Raw genomic sequence first — 22,623 nt, forward strand, 5'->3', positions numbered from 1 at the left:
GCATTGTCTCACCTAATACCCATTCCAGGGACAGGAGTGGAGAGAAATTAACAAAAGAGCGTCTATCTAAGAAAAAGTATTGGAGGTAGACTGAGGCCCAGAAGCTTTTGTCATAGTTTGCCTTTAAAGAGAGGACTCAGAAACATATGATCACATCTTTAATGCTTTGAAGAACCGGTGTGGGAAGAAAGGCTAATTGCAATCATCCTGGGTAGCCCAGTGACTAAAACGTACAAGGGCACAAATTTCAGCTGAACAGGAGAACAATGTTCATTTAACCAGAGGAAGCCATGAATGGAAGGTGCAGGTATGGGAAGGACTAAGCTCCTGGTTGCTATAGGAGTGCAAATAGACATCAGGTGTCAGCATGGAGGACATTGCAAAGAAAACATCAGACAAGGGTTGCGTTCAATGGCCTTTACTATTCCTTGCAACCCTAAGTTTGAATGAAATCATTTGGCCAACCATCTTGTTTTGCCATTATGGAAATGAAGGGGTTGGAAACTGACTTGCTCCTGGCTTCAAAGCAAGTCTCCTGTGGGGCCTAGAAAGCCCTCCAATACCCAGTTCTGTTGCTCCCACCTCATCAGCCCTTGCTTTCTACGGGTTTGTACTTCATGGCAGTCCTTTCCTTGTTTCATCACCCGCTGTCTTTTCATTTGCTTCCCACCAGGAAACGAGTGCCCAGAGCTACGGCCTCCTGTCCATGGGAAAATCGAGCCCTTGCAAGCCACGTATTCCTTCAAAGACCAAGTGCTCATCAGCTGTGACACAGGCTACAAAGTGCTGAAGGTGAGGAGAGGCCAGGCCAAGGAAACTCTCCAGAGCCTTCCACAGCAGATGGGCTGCTGGAACTTGCCATAGTGCTAGCGTGGCATTTCCTAGCCACTCTATAAGCCTCCCAAATGCTCCTGCATTTTAAAGCCTATGTCCCAGGCTTCTTTCACTTCTAGAACTGACACCAAAGTCTTTTATCAGAGGATGGGTTGGCTAGACTTTTAAAAGCTTCAGTCCATATAACTCTACAATCAGGTCTCAGAACTGTAACATAGTTCACCAGGCCTATAAGAGCAGCTTGGGTATTGAAAAGGGAAACAGGGATTTTGAAGGAAGCAGACAGGCATTACTTAATCCTCACTCTTTGAAATACTGGTTCTTCTAGTTAAATATACTGGTTACTCTCCTGATCATTATAAAAATATAGATTTACATCTACTAACTCCTCTCCCTTCACACCCAAGTGATTTCAGTGCAAGACCTGTGTGGACTACAATTTTAGAAACTTACATGGGGTAACAGCGACAGAGAAGGGAAGAAGAGGGCTGGAACTGGCTTGAGAGTAGGAAGTCGAGAATTAGGTTTGGTCCCACTCATCCCCACTTCATGACTTTGCATGCAAACATCAGTGTGCTGTCCTCTTCTCTTCCCCCAAAACTGCTCCTACCAAAGAAGATACTGGTAGACAAGAAGGCCTCCTTGAAGCAAACTCTGGGCAGAATTTGGAGGCAGAACATGCCTTTCTTTTTCATAAGATAATGTGGCTATAGTCAGTACCCAGTGTGGTAAAAGAAAGGCATTTTATGGCTTAAAAAAAGTTTCAACTAACATTTAATGCGTGCCTGAGCAAATCAACTACAGGAGTATCTTCAGATCAACTACAGGAGTATCTCTGGGACTGGATCTATGCTGGGCACGTTTTATATATTCTCCAAGTGAATGTAAAGTGCAGTCCAGCTAGAGAAGCACTGATCTCTATGGCTCTCCAAGAAGGGCCCCTGGACTAGCAGCCTCAGTATCTCCTGGAAACTTGCAGGAAATGCAAATTCTTAAGTAGATCAACCCGCTGAATCAGGGATTCTGAGGCAAGGCCCAACAGTCTGTCTTAATAAGCCCTCCGGGTGAGGCTGACTGCTTGTTCAAGTTTGAGACCAGTGTTCTGAAACAGGAGTTGTAGCAGGCCCTTTCCAGATGTCATCTCCATCCAAGAAGGTTATATTTGTAATCCCATGGAGAAATTATTGGTATTCTAGTGAGTTAATTCCAATCTACCACTTCCAGTGCAACCCATGGTGAGAATAAAGACACTAAGGCATATTTGTATTTGTGGGGAGTAAAGGTATCCTAAGCCCAGCTAGGGTAATGGTTAACCCTGGACCCAGGGCCAAACCCAGGTTTTATTCAGGGAGAAGGGAGTGGCTTGAGGATCAGTGACTGTGAGAAAGGTGGGAAGTAGGTGAGTGCTGTGAGCTGGGCTAGGTAGGAGGCATGCCATGACCTCTGCAATATGCAGAGATAAGGATATGAAGAAAGAGGAATCTGCATAACACAACTGAGGTAGTAGCTAATGTTTGGGGGTCAGTGCTTCAGCTCTGATGTTCAATTTTTTATGCCCTAGGAAGTCATAGCCTCTTATCTCGAGGCTTTCCATCCTGCTCTGGCCATACCTATTTTATTTGGGAGCTATGGGGGGCAGGGGACCCTTCCTTGTCTTTGCTTTAAAGACTACACATCAGCACCTCCACTGGACCTATTTGCATCGCTTAAAGCCAATTACAGGGATAAGAAAAAGTCCTAGCCAGCTCTGTACATGTCAGTACATGGAAATAGGGCCAGGTTTAGCCACAATGGAGATAATTGCTCTTCTTTCAAGAAGAGTCAACCAGACAGCCCTCCACAAGGAGTCAAGGCTAGGCTTTCTCTTTCTAAACAATTGCCCCAGACCCTCAAGCTCACGGCCATTTCCCCTTTCCAGAGTATAAACTGGGACATGGAATTTGTTGTCTACCTTACCCTGCTTCGCAAGCTTGACCTTGGAGATCCATGTATGGAAAATCCCTGTTGAGTTTAGCCACATTTGGAGTATGAATTATTTTTGCTGGAAAACAACCACTGACCCCACTCCCTCTTTTTTTCCTCTGTCGTCTTCTGGTTTTCTCTCAGGATGATGTGGTGATGGATACATTTCAGATTGAGTGTCTGAAGGATGGGACATGGAGCAGCAAGATACCCACCTGTAAAAGTAAGAAAACCAAGTGGGTTCATCATAAGGACAATGAATTTGGCTGGGAGCAGAGACCAAGGCAGGGCAAAAGCTTGGCAGGAGCTCTCTACAAGGGACACAGGCAGGAACTTAAGAGACCCATGAAAGCTGGGCAAAAAGAACACTACTGCCCCTTCTGCAACAAGACACAGGACCCCAAAGCAAACTTTTGTGGGCCCCAGTTTACTTTCTAAATATCAGTTTTTACCTCAGTCTCCAGAAAGGTTGCCAAACTTGCAAAAGGAATAGCATTGTTGCCAGATTTGAAATGAGCTATGGCAATTGCTAATTCAGGAAACCTGTGTGGCCCTGGTCCCAAGACCTGAGTCATCCTTTAGTCTACATGGCCACCCTCTCTATCCACTGAGTCCTCTGGGTAAGCTTGTGATTTAGGGCTGCATGGATGCGGCTGTTGGGTCAGCACAGTGGCTCTATAGGAAGCAGGGCGATACAGCTATTTACTTGTTCTTGAGACCTAGGGCTCATGCTTTGGCTCTCTTTTTGACTCCCTCTTTGACCATGGACAAGATCTTTTGTCTCAACTTTAAAATAGCTTGTACTAGCTTTAACATTCTAGAATGTATGCCAATGATTCTAAAATAATATAGTCTGTATAAATCCTCTCCTGATCATTGTAAAAATATAGATTTACATCTACTAACTCCTCTCCCTTCACACCCAAATGATTTCTGTGCAAGACCTGTGTGGACTACAATTTTAGAAACTTACATGGGGCAACAGTGATGACATGAGGTGTAGCGACAGAGTAAGTCAGAGAAGGGAAGAAGAAGGTGGGAATTGGCTTGAGAACAGGAAGTCGAGAATTAGGTTTGCTCCCACTCATCCCCACTTCATGACTTTGCATGTAAACATCGGTGTGCTGTCCTCTTCCCTTCCCCCCAAAATGCTTCTACCAAAGAAGATACTGGTAGAAAAGAAGACTTCCTTGAAGCAAATTCCAGGCAGAATTTGGAAGCATAATATGCCTTTCTTTTTCATATGACAGTATGGCTATAGTCAGTACCCCTTGTGGGAAAAGAAAGATATTTTATGGCTTTAAAAATGTTACAACTAACATTTAATGCATGCGTGAACAGAGTTCTATTGAGAATCAGGTGGGAAGAGAAGGTCCAAGCAGGAGGAACTCAAACACTACCCAACCCAGCTTAACATATGGTGCTGTTAAGGTCCTAAGCCAGGCACTCTGGGATAAAGCAAGAGTCACTTTGAAGAAAACAAAGGAAGATTTGAGATGTTCAGGGCCGACTCTCTCTCTCTAAAGTCATGAAGCACCAGATTCAAAGGCAGATCCTATGAGTTGGATGTCCCTAAAGAACCAACTCAGATTCTTTTGGCCCCAGTCTCCTGACCTCAAGATTTTTCTGAGGACTAACCAGGTTAATATACATACCATACCACACCTCCAGAGGACCAAGAATGAGTAATGCTCAGTACAAGTTTATTTCTCTCTACATCTGGCCCAACTCACTCATTAGGAAGACGTTTAGTGTCTCTCTCATTTGCCTTTTTGGAAAGTAGGGGATGCTATTAATATTTTTCCCTGATGACACACATGTTTTTTATTAAATGGAAGCACTGATAGAAGCATGGCACAGCTGTAATGGAAAGTACTATTTTTGTGACTTATATTAGGATGTAATAGAATACTCTGTCCTTTTAAGAAAATATGACCTTAGGGCTACAGCTCGGTGGCGGACCACTTGCTTAGGATGTGCAAAGCTCTTGATTGAATTCCCAGCACTGAAAGGAATAAAAAGGGAAAGAAAAGAAATAAAAAATCACAAAGAAGAAAAAAGAAAGAAAAGAAAATATGACCCTACTTCTTCAAGGTGGGCTGAGAGTCCCAGAGATTCTAGGGGAAGGAGCTAGGAATAGACAAGAAATGCATAATGTGTAATAAATATGTGTCCACCAGAAGAGGAAGTGGCAACCTTGCATTGTTTTCTTGGCCTTACCTCCACCTTGATGTAAAGACAAGTCCCGTAATACTCTGAATGCTATCTGTCGCATGAGAACTTGGACCTGATGAACACAAACTTCCAGACAGGGGAAAATTTCATAATGCTCTCCCAAGGAGCCAAGGAGCATGACTGTGCAAACTCTAGAATGGTACAAATTCAACAATCCCAAACTGTCCTTCCCACTGGCTATCCCTAAACTGTGCATTCTTAATCAATTCTGCTGATGTGATTTCCATGTTTCCTGCATCAACTATTTCTGCTTGGCTTGCTAATTTTTCTCTTTCTCTTCTTTGTCTCTCTCTCTCTCTCTCTTCTTCTCTCTGATTCCTTCCTCTGTCTCCTGACTCCACTCTGACCATGGTGGCAGAAAGCGAGATTGATTTGGAGAGCGAGCTGCAGGCAGAGCAAGTGACAGATGAATGATGGGAATCCCACACAGTGCAGACATCCAGGAATGGATCCTTCTCAAAGACCCCGAGTCCCAGAGCTACTTCACCCTTCCCCACCCGCCAACACTCCCTTGCCCATTTTGATGTGGATCAGCATGGATGCTGAACTAAGCCATACAGCCCAGCAGTTGAAGCTGCTGGGTGTCTGAGAGCAAATTACCCTCTGGGGGTTTACTCAGTATTCAAGCATTGCTTCAGAAAATAAGGAAAAGACAATGACAATATTTTTAGGCTCTCTAAATGGGTTATACTCTTCTCAAAGCAAAAACACCTTCCGTTGGAAACACAGGATTTCACATACCATCATGCAGCCTTTGGCCAACCAGATCAACACGGGCCTTGGTTTCTAATCCATTCCACACTTCAGGTTGAAACGACCCAGAATGCTTATGACTTTATCACTTTAAAATTTCTATCTATTGTTATTTGCTTAATAACCAGGAATAGGTAAAATGAATAATAATCCACATAGTATGGATTTGGGGAAATCTGAATATTTTCTCATTCACAAAATATCCCTTCTTCTCCTACTTCACACAGGGCTGAAAGTCTATCATTAGGGGTTCTTTCCTCTGGGGTTTGCAAGCTTTGTGTTTCTTAGGATTTGTTGATTAAAGACTGAAATGATAGGTATCACCTGTGAAAGCAGTGGGCCTCAGCTCGGGAACTGTGGACGGTGCTGTGTCATAAATGACGAAGGGTTGAGGAACAGCAGCCTGCACATCAGAAGCTCTGTTCCAGCCTACATGAGGTCTGGACACACATTTCTGAGGACCTTTGCATTAGACTGTAACTCTCCAACCTACCCGATGAGCAATTGGATGAGTCTGGAGGGTGAGGTGCCATCCTCGCATAGGGGTACCACTGGCTACTGATGACCAAGGCCAGCTGAAAAAGTGTTTGTGAGCCCACACAGCATTAACAGACACCATATTCACTGTGATAGGGGGAATCATAATGGAAGAGGGAGATTTGATACATGCCCAAGTAATTGCAAATACCAGGCAACGTAAGACAGGTGCCATCAGGGCAACATGCAAAAAGAGTTCTATAGCAAGGGGGCTGCCTTGTCCAGTCAGAAGAATTAGAAATGGTTTTCAGGAAGAAGTAGTATTGGATCAAAACCTGAGGGGTGATCACATGGACATGGCAGAGGCAGCAGAAAGTAGCACATGGAAATGTCATTGATATTGAAGTGTGTGGGGGGACAGAAGGAGATGAGGCGGGGAAGGAGCATGGGCCCCAAACCCTGATCCTGAGAGACAATGAGAGCTGAATCTGTGTAGTTCTGTACAAAGGCCCCAGGCGGTGGTAAAGCGTGCTCAAAAGTGCAAGCTAAGGATAAAAGGCAAGCAATGATAGTGGTGACATACTAGAGGATAATGAGCAAAGAAGGTCAAGGAAATGGCAAAGAACAGGCATTTTTGTTAGGTTTGGCGCCAGACAGAGCAAGAGACAGAAATAGATAAAATAACCCTCTATTGCCAGAGTGGGAGGGTTGCAGGAGATTGCAAGGACCCTCTGAGGAGGGAGCTGAGGAACAGGTTTTTATTAGATTGGTGGAGTTAATATGGGCAGGCTATGTGTCGTATCACAAGGGGATTGGGAGTTAGTTGGCGCATGCGCAAAAGGGAGTAGGAAGTTTACCTCGGGTCTGAAGAAAAACAAAGAAGTGTGTGTCCCGGCCAGAGCCATTTTGGGGATTCTGGGTGTCTATCAATTTTGATTCCAGGGTACGGAAGTTACCAGAGAAAGCTTTACAAAAAAACTGAGGAGACCCTTCCTAAAGCGAGGGTAGATGAGAAACAGCAGCTGACGTGTATTGGTTGTATCAGGCAGGATGAGGGCCCTAGTCAAGGGAAGTAGCATCCAAGTCCCAGAAGGAGATGGTTGTTTGCCTGTTGTTGTACCTGGGGGAAGAAGGTGCACCCTTCCCCATTCACTGTAACTATATTGACATGACCCTCTGTTTTCCAGTGCTTACCAATCTCTCTCTGGTCGTAGAACCAGCTCTGTTAGTGAGTAGAATCACTTCCCTGGAGCCATGTGAAATCATGCCCTGTACCAGGAAAATATCTCCCCATCTACCCCAGCCACACAAGTCCAAGGCTAGGCCTGGAATTCATCCACTAGGAACCAGGCTAGGTTCTCAAGGATAGATCTCAAGACTAATTTAGACCAAAGGAACTGCTAGAAGATATTAAGAGAGACAAGAGCAATACCAATATCTAGGCACTGGACAGTGGCATTTCCTAAAGAAGAGGAAAAATCTGCCTTGAGTCTCAGCAGGAAAATAAATTTAAAATTATTTATAGTTTCAAATAGTAATACCTCTTTTAGTTTGGTATTAACCTTAGCATTCACTTCACAAACTAGAAGGGTGTCTCTACTTTTGGGTGACCAAAGCAAATGAAAATGATTAGTCCAGAGAGGTTAGAGGCCAGAGAAAAAATCCTTGTTTGTTTGCCTGTTTCTTTGTTTATTTGTTTGTTTTGTAGTTTGTGTGTATTTTGGCTTTTGCCATCCTTGAAGATAAGAAGAACCTACGTTTTACTACTTTCCTTTATGCCTTTTCTCCAAATTATAGGGTCTTGAAACCTTACATATTTAAATTAGACAGCTCTCTAAAGATGATAAAGGTGAATTAGAAACCCTAAGGTTAAAAGCACCATGTTTACTTAGCCTGTAGGAGTAAATTGCTCCTGTTTCCTAAGGGGAGAAGGTGAAATCAGGAAGAGGTAAAACTTTAGAAATTCCACCAGGACTCTAGAAAGACTGACAACTACTGTCCACCACGAAACCAACTAACATCTAATATAGGCCATTTAGCAGAAAAACAGATCCTTAGAAAATCTCAGCACCATTTCCTAAAAAGGCACTGAGTTCAAGATCAAATCTAGTGCCCACTCTAACTCATTGGCGACCTTAGACGAGTCAAGTCTCCTCTCTGGGTTTATCCGCAAAATCAAGAGGATATTCTAGATTACTTACCTAGAGTCCCCTTCCATTTGTGAAATTCTACAGTTCCCCTCTGATTCTTCAACTCTGCCTTAGACTGTTAACACCTAAGGTTAAGAGAAAGAAATGAGCGTCAATTCTTCTTCCTAAAGGGGGTTCCTGAAAACACATTTATAAATCAGGCCTTCAGCCTCTAGTACGGTCATGAAAAGATGCCCTGCATCTGGGCTGACTCAGGCCAGACTCCCTGAGAACTGCCTAGACTGGCAAGCTCCCCAAAACCCAAGGCTGAGAAGCAGGCATCTTTGGTTCTGTTCAGTAGTGCGAGTACAGCCAACTCCAGCATCCAGCCACCACCAATTTGAGAAAATGAGAGGGTGTAGACCCTGACCTTCTTCTACCGTCTATGGCCTAGCAAGCTATCAGTAGAGCCAGCAGAGTCTGAAAGTCTGGCTGTCTACTCATGCAGGAAGAATCTGGGGTTTTTGTTTGTTTGTTTGGTTGGTTGGTTGGTTATTGTGTGCTTGTGTGTGTACCAAGCTCCAGTGCAAGCAGTTTAACTGCTCTTATGTAGCCTGTTGTTGGGACTAAAAGGGTGGAAGTTTTTTTGGTTCATGTCACCCAGAATTTTCTTTCTGAGTCATGGGTTTCAAGCTTGGGCAAAAGAAGCAGAGGAGATTACAGAATAAAACTGAAAACTGAAGAAAGGCTATGATACAGAGGAGATGGGGGTTCTCCTTCAATTTCATCAGACCTGTCCCTGCCCTAACAGTGACCTCATGCCAGGTGAGTTGATCATATAGTAGTAACATAATGGAAAAAACCCAAAAGCAGGGCCACTAGTGGCTGTACAGGTTGTACACTGTATAATCCCATGAGCACCACCCAGATTTATCATTATAAGGTTGCTCTATCAGGGCTCCAGAAATATATTTAGCTACCATAAATTTTCCCAGAATTCTGGATATAGTGATAACTCATGTGCAGTACATAACCTCCACATCTGTATAAGACAGATCGGTCAGATGGCACTAAGACAATGAGCACAAGGCAGTTAAGGGGTCTTACTTCTCTCTCAGTTGTAGACTGTGGAGCCCCAACAGAGCTGGAGCATGGGTCGGTTACCTTCTCCACGAAGAACAATCTCACCATTTACAAATCTGAGATCAGATTCTCCTGCCAGCAGCCCTACTATAAGATGCTTCATAACATCACAGGTAAGCCCTCCATCCTCCTACTTCCTGTCTTCTGGGCTTCAGAGTTAGTCTGGGAGTTGGAACAGCTCTTTAGGAATAGCTGCTCATAAGTCTGTGGGACTTTGAAATGCACAAAGTATGTTCTCACACACCATCTCATCCGATGCTCACTTCCCATGAGCCAGGGTTAACGGTCCATTTAGAGATGCAGACACTGAAGTTTGGGACCAAAACCCAGTTTTCTTTCCTTTTAATTTTAAATCTAACACTGATTCTACTGATGAGTATAGATCTGGTTGATGGAGCATGACTCAACTAAGACAAGAAATAAGCGTTCTCCCAAAATAAGTGCATTCATATGGTGTGAGAGTGAGCTGGGGATTCCAGGAAATGAACAGGGTTGCTACTTTAGATAGTCTTTGTCGCAGCTTCTGGCCAAGTATAATGTCTAGCCTCATCAGAGCCATTTAGCAGGCCTTGAAGGAGTCTTTCAAAGACCTGTTCTTCTGGTAGGCACCGGGCCCAGGTGGAATAGGGGAGTGAGAAGCAGATCTGTCTCTTGTCCAGTGGCTCAGTACATCCCCTGACCAAGACCTGAGCACAGCTGCTGCTGTCCTCATCCAGACCTCATCCTTGCCACTGAGCAGGGAGACCCAGGCTGCCCCAGGCATTGGGCAGAAGTACAATGGGCCAAAGGGTGAAGAATCACTAATAACTAGACCATTGGCCACTGCGAAGGTTTGGAGGAACCGGAAGAACTACTTGGAGACACGCCCCACCTCTCCCAAGAGTGCGCCTTTGTGCCAACCCAACAGCTACCACACACTCAAAGTCCCCAGCAGAAAACAAGGCCTCAGAAAGATAGGAAGTCCCTTGCACTTTGCCTCTGTGGTGTACAAGCACTAGAAAATGCCTCCCAGCTTTTCTAAGTCTTCACATCCCCACTTTCAACAAGGAAATGGTGATAGAGTTCACAGAGCTATTGCGAGATCCCACAGGACCACAGACACAAAGGTGGCTTATTGCAGAGTTTAAATGAAAAAGGGAAGGTAGGGTACATGTACTTCAGAGAGCTGGTGAACCAAGGCCTCTCTGACTAATGAGCAGGAAGCACCTGCTGGGGGTCAGGGGCAGCCCTCGCATACCCTGGAGTCAGACTGTGCAGAACTTTGCTGAAGAGGATGGTGTTCATTTGTGAAGGCTGTCAGGATTCACCAGAAATTCTGAGCTGTGGAGGGACTTGGTCAGATTCCCATTTCAGGCAGACCCTTCAGGATGTAGGGAGAACCGACTCAGAGCAAGTAGTATGAGAGAACGTTTGGAAGCCTTTTGCAAAGTGAGATTTGATGGGAAAAACTTAGAACCCAGTTGTATTCTCTGTGTGCTACAGATCAATCATTGACTTTCTCTCCTCTCACCATTTCTCCCTCATCCAGGAATATATACCTGTTCTGCCCAAGGGATCTGGATCAATGAAGTGCTGGGAAGAAGCCTGCCTACCTGCCTTCCAGGTACCTCACCCTCCAAATCCTGCATTAGAGTCTCCTATCCAAGGCCCCAGGGCCCCAGATCTGCCTTTTGGCTGTTGATAGAGAGTTGAGAAGGAAGATGTTTCAATTGTTCTTTAAAAGATGTCTTCAGAAAGTTAAAGGTCAGGGAATCCAGTCTCACACCTCAAACTAACCAGTGTCTACACTTGGCCTTGTCTGTCCCTCCAGGAACTCTTCTTTCGCTTCTCTGTCTCTTTCTCCCCAGGTTTTTCATGTAACACAATTTGTGTATGTACTAGGAACATCAAGAAAAATGTACCCTGTCCTCAGGTACTTACTAGGGTATCACAAGGATGACCACATGAGACAAAGAATGCATAATGCAGGACAGAGTAAGGAATTCTTCCAAAGAGCCCTATGCATGAGTTTTCCTGATTGTTGCCTTTTTCATGTTTTATCGACCAGCTCGACTTTAGAGAAATTTGTAGTAACCGAAAGTGTCACTATGCACATAGATTTTGGGACTATTTGCTTTAGAATTAAATGTCCAGATGCCTTACATTGCAATCACAGTGCATACATATTCAAATCAAATTTGAAAATTCTACCTCCAGACCATAGACTGTAGGGTTAAACAAATAGGCCACAAAAATCAATTTAATATGCAGAGTAACATATACATTTTGAAATTGAATCATTAAGAGCAACAGTACATAAACGATGCAGCCATTAAAGACAGCACTGACGAACACCGAAAAGTAACTGCCCTTTCTGGTTGCATGAGTATGTTGAGCCTTGCATTATGGCAAAGCATTGAGTGGCTTTTGTATATTACTGAAATATAGTACTGAGTAAACTGAGAGAGTGTATCACGTGAATGGCATATTTTAGTAACTTTCCATGTTCACTCAGTAGGCATCTAGAAGTAAGGTTAGACATCACAAAGGAAGGACTAAAAAGCTTTCTACCATTAATCCTTAAAAAGTAAAGAAAATGCTAGCATTTAGGGTCAGTTCCCAGCCATCACAAATGCAAAGGGACCCCAGACCAAGAAGTAACTGCACGGGGTAGTTCAGGAGTAAGGGGAAGAGCAGCAAGAAAGACTTTGCATAAGAATGTGGAGGTGGAAAAAGGAAAAGGTTATCCCACCTACACCCTGCGGATCTCATTACCTCAATTTGGCCTGGCCATGAGCATATGCAAGGACACCAGGTGGTGAAGCCTCAAGGAAGAGAGGAATGGTGTAGCTGTGGCAAACTAGGGGTTTGAGTTTGCGTGGTATAAAGAAAACTAGGGGTGATTCCACCCTGGGATGTCATGTGGTTCTGGGAACCTCTGGAAGGGGAAGACACACTGATGTTGCTGCTCACTAACTGTGATCACTAGTGAGTAAGTTTACCTCTCTGGGGCTGGGATTTCACGCCTCCAGAGTGACCAGGAAATCCATGGCTTTATAGAACTCTTAATATTCATCATCCTCTGTGTTTGTACAAAGCATCTTGGATAACATGAGTCATGAAATTCTTTGAACACTCAGAGCTGGGCAGAACCATGCTGTATCATTGGACCAAGATAGGAGTTTCCAAATTCTTTCCTCCTAAAAGATTAGGAAGGAACCAGGATGTAAGTCAGGATGGGGAAAGCCATTTTATCCAGCATCAAGATGCCCATCTTTTCAGGGGGAGCACTAAGCAAGTATTATTTGTGGCCATTGTTTTACAGATGTGAAAATGGAAGATCAGAATAGAGTAGTGATTTGTGTAAGGCGACAGCCAGAGGGTTAGTGGCAGAACTGGGATATGAACCCAAGACTTTTGATGTCAACCCAAGTAATACTGAGCTTGCTTACACTCTGGGCATATTTTATGCCACCCTCATGCACTCAGAATCTAGAGGACCACATGTTTGCTTTAGGGGCCTTCCCTCAGTAACCACTGTCTTTTAGAAACTAAGTCTGGTTCCAGCATAGCTCAAGCTACAACATTTCAAAAATATTCCATTGTCCCAGGGAAAGCTGCGAGCTAATAAAAATGGCCCCATTTCAGCTGAGCATCATAGCATACACCTACCCAAAAACAAGGAAAGAAAAAAGAATGACCCCCATTTCAATGAGCTCTCCTAAAGATATGCTGTATCATTCAGACTCTAGGAAAGATAACAGCATGTCAGGAAGGAAAATGCATTTGGGTGGGGAAATGAAGCTAGAGTCAATAGGTTCAACTTCTTTCTCTGCACTAATAACTTTGAGTGAGTCACTGACCATCTCTCAATCTATTTCTCATCTGTAAATTAGCCAGTCTCTGTGGTTCCTCTGGGTCTAAACCTTATGAGACCTGGAGTATACCACTCACACCTGGATGGAGGAAGGCACATTCACTTCTGACCATGTCGTAATCATGGACTGAGCTAGCAACACGTCCCTTACCAGATAAAGGTCATTCCGTGTTAAGTGAGTTATTATTTAAGCTCAGTCACAGATTACCTTGAGGTGTCATTTTGAAAGCTGCTAGTGGCTAGCTCTTAACTTTAGAAGTCCAGGCCACGGAGAATTACAAAAACCCATCCACATGTGACCTGGGGTGAAAGACAGGGTACCCTGGGATCGCGCAAGAGATATTTGGCATCAGGAACAAGAGCATCTGAAAAGCATTAAATTTTGAAAGCCTGCCTCCCAAAGTTGCCAAAAAAACTCAAATGTTCCTTGGTCTCTGAAGGACTATTTAAAGTCTCCAGAACCAAAGAGTGTATCATGGCTAATTGCAACAAGCAAGAAACCCAGACTCGCACCACACTTACCTCCCAGGCTCAAGCACCTTGCCTGGGAAGGGTCATTCCAGCTCATTCTTAGCCAGTGGGGGCCTGGTACTGAAGACCCTCTGCCGTGGGCCAGAGGTATTTGGCTGCAGGAAGCTGGTGGTGCATGTGCATGCTCGGGTGAAGCTCAGTGAAACGAAGTTTGCTCAGACCCTTCTTCTTCCCTTGAAGGTACTACAGGGCTCCTGGGTGCAATGATGCCTGGTCCTGAGCAGGGCCCATGCATCATTGCTTGTGGATTATGCCACCTCTCCCCTACCTTGTATGTCCTGGACCTTAATCCATAGGCATCAAAGTCTTTTAGGCCAGAGAAAAAAGGATTTGATGGTACTTCGTCATGGTCTTAATCTGTAACAAGGCAATATGGAATACAGTAAAAGACATGTCTTAGAATCTAGTGAAAGCCCTGCTACTCAAGTCACCTTAAACAGGTCTCTTAAGTTCTGGAAGGTGTTATAAAGTCACTAGGGATAACCAAAGCAAATGAAATAAAAATCAAAGGAATTTGAAATCTGAAGGATCCTTGGAGATTATCTTGACCAACTGGTGCATTTGACAGATCAAAACTTGAAATCCAAAGAGGGAAAGTACTGACTCAGAGTCACATGGGCAATAGAAAAGCCAAGCCAAGGCTCCAGGTCTCTTGTTACACAGTCGAATATATGCTGCAACCTGCCAGATTGTTTCTTAATTTCTTTCCATCTCTCTAAGCCAGTGACATGGGGAGAAGAGTTCTCTGGGTGTCCATATCATGGAAGAATTCTGAGATATAAGATTTCTTCCAAGGGAAGAAAACAGAGATGTGGCCATTGTGAGGGTTGGACTTGGCTTTGGATAATCCAGGCCCAAAGTGTTCTTAGCCATATGTGATTGGAGGTGGAGAAAGCCCAAGCATGAAATGATGTAGTCTAGAGATAGCTCCAGCTCCAGCTGGAAGTGGGCCATCCTGGAGAGACTGCAACCCAAACTGACCAAGGGCAGAGCTCCCCAGGCTAGCTGACTGAGGCTGGTAAGGGCCCCATGGTGGCATAATCGACAGTGAGTGACATGGGAATTTCTCTTAGTGTCTCTTTTCATGTACCTGCCATAACCAGTCTGTCTCTTGTCCCCAATCTCTCTTTCTTCTCACAGTGTGTGGGCAGCCCTCCCGGTCTCTGCCAAACCTGGTCAAGCGGATTATTGGAGGCCGGAATGCAGAGCCTGGCCTCTTTCCGTGGCAGGCCCTAATAGTGGTAGAAGACACCTCACGAGTGCCGAACAACAAGTGGTTTGGGAGTGGGGCCCTACTCTCTGAGTCCTGGATCCTCACAGCAGCTCACGTGCTGCGGTCCCAGCGCAGGGGAAACACAGTGGTCCCGGTCTCCAAGGAGCACATCACTGTCTACCTGGGCCTACACGACGTAAGGGACAAATCAGGTGCTGTCAACAGCTCAGCCGCCCGAGTGGTTCTCCACCCAGATTTCAACATCCAGAACTACAACCATGACATAGCTTTGGTGCAGCTGCAGGAGCCGGTGCCCCTGGGACCACACGTCATGCCTGTCTGCTTGCCAAGTCCAGAGCCTGAAGGTCCAGCCCCCCACATGCTGGGACTGGTGGCTGGCTGGGGCATCTCCAGTCCCAATGTGACGGTGGATGACATCATCAGTAGTGGCACACGGACCTTGTCAGATATCTTGCAGTATGTCAAATTACCCGTGGTGCCACACACCGAGTGTAAAGCCAGCTATGAGTCTCGCTCAGGAAACTACAGTGTCACAGAGAACATGTTCTGTGCTGGCTTCTATGAGGGTGGCAAGGACACATGCCTTGGAGACAGTGGTGGGGCCTTTGTCATCCTTGATGACTTGAGCCAGCACTGGGTGGCCCAAGGCCTGGTGTCCTGGGGGGGCCCTGAAGAGTGCGGCAGCAAGCAGGTGTATGGAGTGTACACGAAGGTCTCTAACTATGTGGACTGGTTGTGGGAGCAGATGAGCTCCCCACAAGGTGCAGGGGAGCTCCAGGTGGAGCGGTGAACTGAATTCTTTCCTTGGGGCCTGCTTACCCTGCCCCAGCCAAGGGAGGCTATACCCGCACATCCAAAAGCACACTCCATGTTACTTGGAAAACCAAATAAAGTGGAATACACTGCCCTAGTGGGGCACTCATTCTCCCAGGAGAGGCCTCAGGACCCTAAGAGGAAGTGTGTGGTCTAAGGAAAACTTCTGGGCAAGAGACCTGGACCTGTGACATTGGCCAAGTTCCTTCTCTCTCTGGACCTCACTCCCTCCAGCAGTGCAATGCGGGAATTGGACCAGAGGGCCTCTGGATCAATCCAGCATGAAGCTGTACCCTGGGTGTCTTATTCACTCCTATTCACTTATCAAACTTATTGGCCTCATTCTTGGTACAAGTGAGCTTAGGCCTGATGATTAAGAAACAGTTTCTTACACTGGACTAAGCTCTGCATCCATGTTTTCCAATTTTACCCTCTAGGCCTGCACCAAATCTAGTCCTCCTTAGGAAGAAATCAGTCAGGGTTGCAGGACAGACATCAGAGCCTGGAGGGTCCTTTCTCCTAGTGCCGCATCTTGGAGCACTATTTGTTCCAGGGGTTTCTCTCCTGAAAGCTTCCTGTAGTTCAGGCCTTTTCTTTTATGTTCCCCATTCAAGAATCTCAAAGGACCAAGAGAAAACTGGGAAGGTTTGTGGTGACTGAGGGAAAAGAATAGCCCTGGGACAATTCCAAGCTCCTTAAATTCCTACTGTCGGCTCAAAACACATCATTCGGATCCAGATACTGCTTCAAGATAACAGCTGACACCAAGAGATGTCAACACCTGCCACCGAAGACAAGCACAAAGCAGGTTTCCAGCCCTGACATGTATCAGCTACAAAGGCTACCTGAGCTCCGGCTCCAAATGTGGAGATTGGTTGTTACTGAGAAAAAGAGACGATCCATATTGCGTCTCACTGCTTCTGGGCAGGAACTGGAAGGAAGGATGGACTCAGGCCATCCTACTAGGCTTCCCTGCAACCCTGGGACCTCAGTTCATCAGAAAACCCACCCAGCAGGGGCCAGAGCTCAAGAGAAGCAGAAACTCATTCACAAAGGCAGCAAAAAGAGGTGGAGAATTAGAAGTCCTGGGCTCTGTCCCTAGCTCTGACCCCAAATGGCTATGTAACCCCTCACAAAGCATTTTCTCCTCCTCTGAACCTCCACTTCTCCATCTGTAGAAGGAAGTCACAAACCCGCTCCAGGGTCTTTCCAGCTCTCACACTCAGCCTGTCCCTGGATCTCACAAGCTGACTTACCTCCTGCTCCCCGGAACACTCCATCCCGGGAATCTCCGTCAGACAAAGGCAGCCAAAGAAGCCCTTGAGAGGGAGTCCAAGAGAACAGTGAGAAGTGTGTACTTCTCCAGTAGGCTCACCAAAACACACTCCTGTATCTATGGGTGGTGATGTAGAGTTCGCTGTATGGTGTATATTTAATACCACATGCTTCGCTGCTCTGTACCTGGCCTCTGCATTCTGTTTCTCCCGTCAGGGGTCTAAAATGGAAATAAACCTTCTGTGAATGATCAGTAACCTTGGTTTGGGAGTGCGATTACTATGAATGAAGTGTGTTCATTTGTTTTGAACTTTGAAGAGACTGCGTTCCCTTCCAGAAACCAACATCCCCTCTGCTGCTGAACAACTTTTGGTACCTGGACATCCACCAAAAGGAGATAATGAGGGAAGAAAGTGCTTATTGATATGTTTCCTTCTTATAGGCTGCACATTTCTTTAACTGTCTGCCATATAGTCTTTGCTTTCCAAGAGTGCATATTAGCATGAAGACACAGTCATGGGCATGGAGGTCTTACATGGCCAAAATGAGTTTAGTGACATAAGAGGAATCAAAATTTAGGTATCATGGAAACTTAAAGGAAGGTGTGGTTTTACATGGAGGGTTCAGGATGGCTTTTCATGGGCTTCAAGGGATGCACAAGGAGATGAGAGGAGAGGGACAGTGGGAAACACTATTGAGCTAAGAAATCAGGCCATGATTGGAGTGGGAGCAGGGAACAGCAGGAGAGCAGGAAGAATCTTGAAAGCTATCCTCTAGACTCTGTCTTGTAAACCAGAAATTCTCTAAGTTTGGGGGTATATTAGAACCATCCTAGGTGTGCTTGTTTAAAATGCAGACTGCTTGGTCTCACTGATGGAAATATCTGGATTAGGAAGGTCTGAGGGTGGGGAGCAGGGTGGGGAAAGAGGACAGGTTAGAGGCTGAGTTTGGGAGAGACAACCTCCCAGACCTAGTGCTGCCACAGTGTAGACACATGAGGTGGAGACAGTTTAAATCCCTTTTGTACTGTGTTCAGCAGAGCTTGACCTATAGCATCTCTTGAGACAGTACCAACATAAGGGTACAAAGGCTGACACTCTGAGACCCTTATGGTGTGCGCTAGGGGTTTTGGTTTGCATCATGGTGGACCATGATATGTGGACTTTATATTGTGATATCCAGAGACACTGAGATTGCATGGAGAAGAAGTTTTGACTTGGAGCTGGGGAAGATATTTTACCCTGCTTCTCCGAGTGATTTACCACCAGCTTAGTGATGGATTAGATACAAGGGCTGAAGAAAAAGGAAGCAATCAGCATGTGGTGGGTACAGATGTCAACAGGGGTCTAGAATAAAAGGGGGAAAAGACTGGTGAAGTCTAGAGGCCAGGGTTTAACTTTGCTGAGTTTGAAGAGTTTATGAAACACAAGTAGGCAATAAGGAGTAGTGAATTTCAGAAGAGAAGGCAGGTTTAAAGACAGTGACATGAAATTCATTACCATGTAGGTGGAATATGGCCTGGGAGTATACTGGGAGTATGCAATCATCTCCCAGGAATGGACCGATGAGAAAGATGACTCAGAAGGTGAGCAAGGCAGACACTGTCACAGAAGTCACAAAGAGAAGTCCCATGAAAGAAAGAAAGAGAGACAAGGAGAGCAAGAAGAACCGGGTCCCCAAAAAGAATTAAAGCTTTTAGAAGCCAAGGGGGAAATAAATGCCAAGAAGGGGTAGTCTTAATCCCTTTTTTCATTCCTGAAGAAAATAACCAACACCTACAACTTAGAGAAAGAGAAGATTACTTGGGTTCACAGTTGGTTGGGGCTTCTGTCCATAGTTGGCTAGCTGCAAGGCAGAAGAGGCAGGGAGGAAGGGTTTGGTGAAAAAAATCTGCTTACCTCATGGCGGTCAGGAAAGAGTGAAGGGAGGACTTGGAAGGGATCCACAGCCACAGGACCCACCTCTTCCAACCAGATCCCACTTCCTGGCAGCAAGTGAGCTATAGTCCCCCATGATCCAATCACCTTCCCAAAGGTGCTCCATGAACACAAGAGGTTTAGGGGGAATATTCTAGATCTAAACCACAACCAGAGCAAAGGAATCAACAGCATGCTGCAGCTCAAGGGTCCAGGCGAAGGCCCCCAGGGAAGGCATTTTCTGGCATAGGGCCCAAGGCCTCCCTGTCATCTCAGAAGGGGCATCCAGGGAGCAGGATGCTTGCTTGTGTTTCAGGTCTTTCATAATTATCTACACCTCCTTCTTGAGTATCTTCTCCCTCCCTTTCCCCTTCCAGCCCTTTCACTCTGCCCAAAAAAGGCCTCTCAACTATATCAAAAGGCAGGAAACTGCCCTTGCATCCTTCTTTCTCTATGGCTCATAATAAATATTATCTGCTCAGTTCTTCAGGTTTTGAATCCTGAATACCTACACATCTTTCATTCTTACCACAACACATAACTCTTAAAATGTTTCTAGACCTTGTATTCCATTTTGCTCTTTCAAAAGCCAAAACCTGGCTTTCACTTAAAATGATAGATACTCCAGCTTCAATAGTTGAGAAGCCCCAAGGCAAGGAGAATTCCTAAAGATGAAGAACATATCAAGAACACTAACCTCTCATACACATAAATATCACTGCTGGAGTTTCATTTATGACCCCAGAGCCATCACTGAATGTAGCTCTATTAAATATTCTTTTTTTTTTTTTTTTTTTTTTTTGGTTTTTCTCTGGTACTGAGAATCAAACTCATGACCTTGCACTTGCCAGGCAGGCGCTGTGCCACTGAGCTAAATCCCCATCCTCTGGCTATTAAATATTCAAATAGCCACTTTCTTTCTGCTTTTGTGCAGTACACAATATTTTCTCTAAATCTAGCTCCGAAGCACAGGGGAGAGTGTGAAGACTGACTGTCCACTCTTCTTTGCAAAAGTTTGGCTGTGGGTGGGAGGAGGAGAGACTTTGGAATGAAATGGAGTAGGGTATGTGGAAGTTGATTCTTTAAATGAATGGTTTGGCCGTCTTTGGAGGTATAGCAGAGGAGATGAAAAATACAGAGGATGGGTGAGAAGCCCCAAGGCCAGGTCACTAAGCCATGGAAGTAAGGGCATTCAGAACACGTACTTAGCTCTGAAGGGAAGAATGTTTACAAGGAGAGGACGCAGCAGATAGAATGGTCAGGAAGTTCCCAGCAATGGGCCTTGAGCCTTTGCTGAGAACAGAGGTGGGATGTTAGCTTGGGCCATGAGGCTGACAGCACATAGAATGGTGCAGGAGACGCTGAGCGTGCAGCGCAGTTACCTGGGATTTAACTCAGCCGGATGATCACAGGGAACTGACCGCATCTGGGGGTTGTGATTTGAGTACACAGAAGTCACATAGTGAAGAGTCAGTGGTGCTGACCACAGTAGGACAAGCCCAGAGTGGAGAGTCAGGAGACCCAGACTTATAGTCTTGCCACTAATTGACAGAGTAACTTTTGGCAAGTCCACTTCTTACTCTAGGCCTGAGTTTCTTTCTCCATACAAGAATAGACTGACCAGTCTCTGAGGGCTATGCACCTCTGTGTGCGTGTGTGCATGTGTGTGTGCATGTGTATGTGCATGTGTGTGTGTGTGTGCATGCTCGCATGTGTGTATGTCCAGGTAAACGGAAAAAAGTAGAGCTAGTTTACTGTTTTGTGGGTTCGAAGAGGCTCCTGCCAGTAGCATAAAAGCCTTCTTTATTAGTCCAGACACTTCCACTGCTAAGTGACATAAGCCCAAGATAAATAGCAAAAAGGGAAAGAGAAAGACAGACAGTGTGCATAGGTCCACAGAAATTGAAGAGCCAAGGCTTCCGGGATGATTAGACCAAAAGCCTGAAATATCAGACACAACCTCTTTTGTTTCCCCTCTTATCCGTCAGTTCCACTTTCCTCTGGATCAGTAGCATTATTCTCAGCAGACACTCCATGAAGTGATCACTACTAGATCTGGGCTCAAGATCAACCAGTTAGCAACCCCAGGAGGGAATGACTTTCTCTTTCTCTAATACGTTTAACATAATTTGCAAGCCAGCCTTTCATTGACCTGGCCAAGTTTACATCCCATCTCTGAGCAGTGGCTGTGACCAGGAAGTCCAAGGCTTTGATAAATCACTTCCTTATCCCTGAAACCGTAGATGATGTCAGTTCATTTCAGGCTACTTACACCAGCAATGGGAAAAGCAGGAGTCCCCAAGAAAAATCCGCATGTGATTATCAGAAGAGGCAACAGATGCTGGGAGACCAAAAGTAACAGATGCTCCTGACAGAGTGATGAGCTAGTAACCCTGGCAATGGGCACCATGGAGCCCCGAGTGATCTATGCTTCCTCCCTTGGCTGCAGTGTGTGGTTCCCCTAAGATTCACCGGAAGCAGATGGCCAGAATCTTCAATGGACACCCCGCTGAGAAGGGCACCACTCCCTGGATTGCCATGCTGTCACACCCAACTGACGTGCCCTTCTGTGGAGGCACCCTTCTAGGTGAGGACAAGGTGGAGGGGTGAAAGATTCAGGCTTGGGACAAGGTGGAAGGTAAGAGACATGATTTTTGGGAGACTGACAAGGTTTCTTTGCCTAGAATCACTGTTCACAACAGCATCAGAGCCCAGAAGTGTGATGTGGAAGAAACAGCCCTTAGCTGGAATCAGGAGCTGTGAATTTCTGTCGATTCCTTCAGGCACCAAACACTTCCTGAAGGACTGAGTCAGAATTAGAATGTCCCACATAAATCACAGTACAAGGCAGGTAGCTAGGGTTATGGGAGAACCAAGAAACCCTGGGAATGAGCTGGGGATATAGTTCAGTGGCATAAGCGCCTACCTGGCAAGGGCAAGGTCATGAGTTCGATCCCTGGTACCACACCAAAAAAAAAAAGAAACCTTGGGAAGTCAAGGGAAGCATAGTTAGCAAAATAGACTTTTAAAAATTCTTAGGAACTTAGACCTTACCCTGGGCACTGCTGCAGACTTAGATACATGTTCTAGAAATTTCCCTCCAGGTACAGCATGACCCAAAAGAAGGGAATCAGAAAGCCAGCAGTCCAATGGTGGGAGAGTCATTAGTGTCAAAATAAAAGCAATACTGAAGGGATAGAAATAAGGGGGAAGTTCCAAAAGTCTGGAAAATAAGACTGTCAGTTTGGCTGCAGACTACGTACAGGTGGGAGTGGGGGCAAAGATAGGAAAAGCATAGCCGGTGCTCTCTCTGCTTTAGTTTAGTCCTGACCCACGTGATCTAAGGTTTATTCAAGCTCTGTGAGGAAACAGGAATCAGGAGTCTCAGGCTAGTTTTCATCTGAACCCCTTAAGAGGAGAAAGTCCTAGATCTTTCCATCTCTATGTGAGCAGCTCCCAGCTGCT

General features: G+C 45.4%; 1 protein-coding gene across 3 annotated transcripts in view; it reads left to right on the forward strand.

Moving 5' to 3' along the window:
• The window catches only part of Masp1 (mannan-binding lectin serine peptidase 1 (C4/C2 activating component of Ra-reactive factor)), a 65,565-nt gene that overhangs the window by 32,919 nt on the left and 10,023 nt on the right, over positions 1-22,623 (forward strand). Inside the window, exons 7-11 of one of the 3 annotated variants that reach the window (XM_005383253.2) lie at positions 674-792; positions 2,941-3,019; positions 9,509-9,646; positions 11,062-11,136; positions 21,608-21,745. In XM_005383253.2, coding sequence (XP_005383310.1) covers positions 674-792; positions 2,941-3,019; positions 9,509-9,646; positions 11,062-11,136; positions 21,608-21,745 — 549 coding nt within the window. Of the gene's footprint in view, positions 1-673; positions 793-2,940; positions 3,020-5,389; positions 6,093-9,508; positions 9,647-11,061; positions 11,137-15,060; positions 17,500-21,607; positions 21,746-22,623 lie in introns of those variants that run through there. The other 2 variants (XM_005383252.2, XM_005383255.2) reach the window with 2 other exon arrangements.

Source organism: Chinchilla lanigera, unplaced genomic scaffold (genome assembly GCF_000276665.1).
Source record: "Chinchilla lanigera isolate Chin_1 unplaced genomic scaffold, ChiLan1.0 scaffold00019, whole genome shotgun sequence".
In the NCBI taxonomy this organism is placed as follows: Eukaryota; Metazoa; Chordata; class Mammalia; order Rodentia; family Chinchillidae; genus Chinchilla; species Chinchilla lanigera.